General features: G+C 43.4%; 1 protein-coding gene across 1 annotated transcript; it reads right to left on the bottom strand.

Annotated features, from left to right (window-relative positions):
- Nucleotides 1-680: 680 nt before the first annotated feature.
- LOC141829911 (uncharacterized) lies at nt 681-2,548 on the bottom strand. Its single transcript, XM_074717385.1, has 3 exons — nt 2,349-2,548; nt 2,146-2,168; nt 681-1,750 (listed from the first exon to the last, which is right to left on the bottom strand). The coding sequence occupies exons 1-3, from the start codon at nt 2,546-2,548 to the stop codon at nt 681-683; spliced, it is 1,293 nt and encodes a 430-aa protein (XP_074573486.1).
- Between the last annotated feature and the right edge of the window lie 4,785 nt (nt 2,549-7,333).

Here is a 7,333-nt window from a genome sequence, read left to right as displayed (position 1 = left end):
CTCTGGTGTGATAACGTTGGCGCCACGTTTCTCACTGCCAATCCGATTTTTCACGCGCGCACAAAACATATTGAGATTGACTTTCACTTTGTTCGTGAGCGTGTTGCTCGAAAGGCACTTCTGATTCAGTATATCTCTACCAAAGATCAAGTTGCCGACATTTTCACAAAAGGATTGTCCTCGCATCGTTTTGCCCTTCTTCGAGACAAGCTCACGGTGTGTGCCTCCCCGTTTCGCTTGTCCCTCTGGTTAGATTGCTGCATGTCTTTATTAGATCCTTGCACCTTTTGGTTATGCCTTGACACATTCAAAGATGAATCTCCAACCACCACTTTCCCTTTATCCACCTGTACTCTATCATCAGTTGATTTATTCTGGCTGCCAACAGAATCCCTAACCAAAACATCATCTGAATGCTCCTCTGATTGTCCAACCACTTGTTCCTCCTCCACCAATAATTGAGGCTTTGAGCCCCCTAGCCGAGTAAGCTCGTTTATGGATTCAGCACTGTCCTCTTCCCCTAAAATCATTATCTTCCTTGCCACACCGGCAATCCCCTCTATTTCCACTTGATTTTCCTCCTCCAAAGTATTTAAAATCTGAAAACGGTTCCCTGCATTTTATCCTTGTGCTTTCTCATGTACTTGCGCATTGGAATTCCCCTTCTTCGTAATCCATGCCTACTGATCTCCTCCATTCTTCTTCAGCGGCTCATCCCTTGCATCTAAGGGTTCATTAGCAATCTCCTTCTCCTTTCCTGCAGCATCTCTCCGATTTAAAATGACCCGTAGGTCTTCTCCACCTTTAGTAGCATCATCCTTCCTAGCTTTCCATTGGGGTTTTGGTCTATTCCCATTAGCATAGCATTCCTCCTCTGAGTGACCTAAATGAAGGCATTTCATACAGTAATTCGGTACCCTCTCATATATCACTTTTTGCAATATTTTCTCCTCACCAATACCAATCCAGAATTCTTCTACCTTCGGCTTCAAGAGGTCTATTTCCACACACACCCTAGCCATGGTTAACCTTGAACAATCCGCCGTAGCTTCATCAAGCTTTATAGGGTTTCCCACAATCTTAGCCGCCAAAAACAACCCCCTCTTGTTGAACATATGAATTGGTAAATCTGGAAGTTGAATCCACATAGGGACAACTGAAGATTCTGACGTGTAAGAAAAGTTAGGAGTCCACTTGAAGATCCGAAGAGGAACTCCCCCAATGTACCAAATTCTCCGAGTCCAAATTATGGCCATGTCTTCGCTTGTTGTTAGATGCATGAAAATGTAACCCGAATGAAGAAATCTGATATTGTAGAAACCAGACAGTCCCAAATTTTGAAAAGCTTGAAGAACAATTTGTTGTTTTGGCCTCATACCAGAGAACTTGCCAATCAAAGCAAAACGAAACGGTTTAGCCATACCCCCGACCTCCTCTTTAGTGTAGAAAATTCCTAGCTTGTCATTAATGTAGATCGTGGCAGGCTTGAAATCATCACCCACATCTTCAAGGGTCTTCTTAGAGGCTCGGGGCGAGGTGGAACAAAGCATCGCCGCGTAGGAAGCAGGGCGAGCGCGATCTGCATCTGTCGCGTTTGCGCGAGGAAACCCCTGCACCGTCAGAGCAGCCACCGAGAGGGGAAGGAAGTGCAAGAGGTCTGGCGCCGGGGGAACAGGGCCGCTAGCGGCGAGCGCCGCGGGCGGAGCGCGATCGGCGGCCAGCGCCGCGTGAGGAATCGCCCAAGATTCGCCTGCCGAGAGAGAGAGGAGGAGGCAGTTTTTTGATTTTAGTTTAGGGTTTAGGGTTAATGATTTAGGGTTTAGGGTTTAGGGTTTATGATTTAGGGTTTAGGGTTTTGGTTTTAGGGTTTAGGGTTTAGGGATTTAGGGGTTTAGGGATTTAGGGTTAACGATTTAGGGTTTAGGGTTTAGGGTTTAGTTTTTTAGGAGTTTAGGGTTTATGTTTTATGATTTTAGGGTTTTAGGGTTTATGGTTTGATCTATTTAATTCAAACTAAATTATAATAATAAATATTAACATTAAAATAAATATATTTATAACTAAAAACTATTCAAATTTCTAAAATAGCAATACTTATAAATATACCTCAAGCCGGTAAATAAATACGAGTATCTCTCCAATTACAATCGTCCACGCAAATTGTAAACCTGCACAAATACTATTAAAAAATTAATCAACACTTTACTTTAATATGGTTAAGCAAAAACTAAAAAATCATATTTTATTCAAAATCAATTTTGAACTTGCAGCAGTGACCACTGTTCGCAGCAACAGCTGATCGTGGCCAGCAGGCAGCCGGCGCGGCCAGTGGCTAGCAAGCAGCAAACGCGAATACAATAGTCAGCAATCGGCAGGGCCAGTAGCTAGCGTAGCTAGCGCAGCCAGTGCCCACCACGCGGCGTGACCAGCAGCCACCAACTAGCGCGGCCACCGGCCAGGGGCTAGCAGCCGCTGCCGCCAGCGGCCAGCAACCGCGTGGCCAAGCGGCTAGCAGCAATGCGGCCAAGCGGCTAGCGGCGGCCAGCATGAGGCCAGCGACCGCGTGGCCAAGTGGCCAGCGGCCGCACGGCCAACGGGTGCATCCCGCCGGTGAATGGAGCATACAACGCAAGGAAGGAGGAAGGAGAAGAGGAAGGAAAGCATACCACGCGAGGAGGGACCCTTATTTGGAGAGATCCGGCAAGATTAGCAAGATCAGTAGCAATCGACGTGCGGAGGCGAGAATGGAAGGGAATGCGAGAAACAGGAGAACGCGAGAAGGGGTCGGCTGATTTCAGATCTAGGGTTAAGTTAGAAATTTGGTGACGAATTTATTTTCGTTGCCAAATTCGTCGCTAAATTTTGGCGACGAACAACGTGTTCGTCGCCAATTTTTGCCAAAGTTTTGCCAATATTTGCGACGAACCCGTGATTTGTCGCCAATTTATTAAAATTGGCGATGAATAAATATTTCATCTTAAATTGACAAAAAAAAAATTGTCACCATTCTGCAATGAATTTTGCAACAAAATCTTTTTTAGCAATGAAATTTGCGACAAAAATTGTATGTTGCTAATTCTGTAATAAATTATTATTCATCGCGAATTTCGTCGCCAATTTGAGACAAAAGCAAAATTCGTCGCAAAATTCATTGTCATTTTGCGTTGAAAATATTTCGTTGCAAAAATTCATCCCTAAAAGATGGTTTTTTTGTAGTGTCTATGTGGTTTCAATTCCTAGTTTAATCAGCTCATGAAACTCATAACGATATTCACCCCCCTCCTCTAGCGTTGAGTTTGATCCTACATTCACTTCCATGCAAAACTAAGAATTCAAACACAATGTGATTTCCATTAATTAACTACATGCACAACAATCGACTACATGCAAACCATAATCCTCAACGATCATTCATAGTATCTATCGATCAACTCCAACCATCCACACAATTGATTGATCTCATACCACAAATTTGGACTTATTAGACTTTGAGATTTGCATAGTCCTATGCAATAGTTGATTGTTGCCTCAATATCAATTGATTGAGGCGCCATGACTCAACCCATCTACAGGTTGAGCCCACTTAGCTCCAAAACTACCCTTGTCATAGAGTTACAATAACTTAAGCTCTCATATTAAAAGTATACTTGATGCTAGAAGGCTTCCATGCCAACTAGACTTTACTGCATAAAGTCTCACCACTTCGAGTCTTCCTCGTCAGTATCCTTCTTGGACTTTCTCAACCTAGCATCTGATATGCCTTGTCTACTAGGTATTTTGTGTTAGGATCGTTCCGGTGCAATGCGTGTGTTTACACGTTTCACAAATATACGCAACAGATATTTACAGATAATTAAAACTAATATTATCATAACACACGCATGCATAAACAGGAAATAGCATCTACAAGGCATGGCAGGAATTTAAAATTTTCTGAATAATAAATTATTCTAAACCGTACCTCACGGATGATGTTTAAACGGTATTGAATCAATCGAGCGATCCTCGTCGGAGTCCCGACTCTATTGGTGATCCACGCCAAGCTCTCGTCTCGACGGCTTCGAAAGTCATGAGTCGCGTCATCGTCTTCGGTACTAGTCGATGATCGATAACGATCATATTGAGAGAAGCCTTGTTCCGCAATCCACGCAACAACATTTGTCGCGATCGTTCTGGGGCTTTCTAACTATCACCAAGAATCATATTCTCGATGTAGTTTTCGATGGTTAACCATTAATCACGGATAACGGACAAATTGGTCGGAACTATTCCGATGATGATGGAACAATGTTCGGAACACTTCATAAGCTTTCGACTACGATAAAATCTGATAACAATGTATTACAATTAAACCGATAATAATTTCACAAATCACTATGAGAAGAAGAAATACGACAAGGTATCTTCTTCTCTTGGCTCCCTCTTCATGCGGCAAGCAACCAAAGATCGATCTCTATTGCTTGTGGTCAACAACACAAATAGAACACAACCTCAAGCTATAGTTTGTTGTGGTCGGCAGCACAAAGGAAGAAAGGGCGTTTCTTCCGATTGGCAACATAGAGCAAAACATGTCTCTGTTCGGCCAGCAACACAAAAACAGAGAAAAGGGTCGGCGGTCTTCGATCGGTTCTTCACCTCCATACTACCGGCAGAACTGCAACAGAGCTGAGGAACGCGACATCACAGAGGATAGACCAGCAAGCAGCGGCAACAGTGGGAGGAAGAAACACTACCTTGGGAGGTTGATCGGAATCAAGCCTAGTTCCTCGTGCTCACATGCTCGCCCACTGGTTGGGAAGAAGAGGATCGCTGCTCTCGTGAGGGAGAGGAAAGCCGCTCCATGTACTCTCAAGCCTAGAAGACTGGTTGGGAATGGCTAGGGTTGTTACTCTCGGAGAAGAGGCAATGGCTAGGGTTGTTCAGCTCCCTCCTATGGCCAGGCGGTGGTTTTGTAGCAATGAAGAAAACTCAGGCTGGGGGCTTATGGCCGGCTGATCACCTCGACGCAGCCGACAAAGCAATGTTGCGATCAGGGACATTCTATTGCTGGCGGACATCGTAAGGAAGAGGGAAGGCTACTCCTTCATGCAATCCTCGCCGGCATCTCCCTCTCACGCGCGTGCGGGCGGAGAAGAGAAGCGGTGGGGGGAGAAGAGAAGCGGTGCGGGGAAGCAAAAACCATAGAGGTATTGCTATTGAAGCTTTTCTTAAAAGCTACAGTAGTTTTAACCGGTCATATTAGGTTTTGTTGGGGTTTTCCTCTTTTGTTTTTTTAGCAGCTAAAAGAAAACTAGAAAACCAAACCAAAAACCAAAACCCTAATCAGGGTGAACTGAACCAGGTACTGTAGCGAACCGGTTCGAGTCTGGTTCGCTTGGTTCAACAACCAAGCAACCTCCGATTTGACTCAAACTAATTTTGTTCACTTCGTCTTCACAAGATGAAGCTTCTCATCTCTTCCATTTTGCCAAAACTTCTTCCATCGTGAACCAAACCAAGTTAGTTCAATTCGGTTCAAAATCGAATCATTTGGTTTACTAACAAACGAGCCCTGATTCAAACGAAATCAATTTCATTCGTTTCATCTTCGTAAGACGAATTCCATCATTTTGTCCATTGTCTAGTCCAACCAGAATTTGTCTCTCTCGTTCTAAGAATCTAATTCTCAAACTCATTTTAAGTCCTTCAGAGAACTTGTTGTGCGTGTGACCCAATAGGTTCCCGGTTATGTTGGTCATCCATAATTAACCATTAATTATGGAACGATCATGAGTGACACCTAGTAGTATATCATGATCCCTAATTAATCAAAAAATTAATGATTGATTCTAGAACAATTCTAAACCCTTCAGCAGCTAAACTGAATCGTGCCTCGTTCCTTTTACCGTCTTATACCCGCTTGAGTTCAGGACATGGTCTATGTGTCGGTCCCCACTAGGCTGACTACGTCACACCTAGCCCAAGCTGCTTTCTTATCCTGTGGATTCAAGTTACTTGTACATGTGTCCAAGAGTCTCATACTCTTGACATGTAATGCTTTGGCCAAAGACTTTTAGTAACAATCATGACAAGTGGCCGCAAGGTATACGTCTCCTTTTCTAAGGAGCGGTGAATCCTTTGTGGGCTATTCAAACACCTTCGGGCACTTCGTCTTATACCCAATCATCTCGGGTCCACACCTCATCGGAGATGCTTGCTTAAGATGTCAAAGTATAAGCCTCCGTAACCAAGGTGACTTGAATACCGTAAGTCAAAAGAAACTCGCACTTAAGCTGCACTGAGATCTTCATTGGCATATATAAAGAAGGCAAAAGTTTTTACTTGATCCCCCCCTCCCTGATCCAAGTGTTACATCCAAGGTTATGTACGAAGTGTTTGTCCACTAATGTTTTTCTCCTTCCCAGATACCTTTCAGAGGCAAAGAAATCTCTTACAAGATTGAAATCAAGAATAAGTATAATAATCAAATAATAAAAAATGCAAGCAAGTAAAAACAAACAAACTCAGTGTTGATCTGATCAAGAAATCCTAAATGTTGCAGCACTCCTCCTGACACTTTTCGAATCACATGATAGGACTTTGAGCACTTTAGAGCACTTGAATGAGAGAGATATGATTGCAACTTATGATGGAAGCAGATGACTCGACTCCCCTTTTATAGAGCTTGACCAGTACTCTTGTGGTCACCTGAAATTTCTTTTAAGCGCCTGGACCTTCACTGACTTGGCTGAAAGCTCGATCCTTTTTAACTGTATATAAGGTTGACTATTATGACTTTTGATGACCTGGAACCCTCCCAGTTACCTAGATCTTGGTTAAACTTTATGCGATGATTGAAACACATGAAGACGGATCATACTTGGACCTTTTGATCGACCGAACCTATTTCGATTAATTGGACAAGTCCAATCTCCCGGACCAGTAATTTGGTCGATCGAACTATGGGTTCAATCACCCGGGCCAGTTCACAACTGGTCCTCCAGTTCATAACTGGTCCGCCAGTTCACAACTAGTCTGACCTCCGGGCACACTCCAATCTTTCGAGCCTTCGTCCAGCTGCAACCTCCTACAAAATAAACATGAAAATACTATGCAAGACCTAATACTTGATCTAAGTAACCTACTAGGTTTATGTGCTTAGAGTTCACTCTTCCAAGAATTCTCCTTTGTCATATGTTTAGATCTCAACTGACCACACTAGGACTTCCACAACTAAGTGTTCAAGTCCTAGTTGATCTATCGGGACTTCCATCGTCTAGTTCCCAACTAGGTCTTCCATTACCTAGTTCCTAACTAAAGTTTCCACTGCCTAATTCCCAATTAGATCTACCAC

Source organism: Curcuma longa, chromosome 5 (genome assembly GCF_044706935.1).
Source record: "Curcuma longa cultivar G26 ecotype Majalengka, Jawa Barat chromosome 5, ITB_CL_G26_1.1, whole genome shotgun sequence".
NCBI lineage: Eukaryota > Viridiplantae > Streptophyta > Magnoliopsida > Zingiberales > Zingiberaceae > Curcuma > Curcuma longa.
Note: the sequence above shows the minus strand (reverse complement) of the source record. Positions and strands in the feature narration are given on the sequence as shown.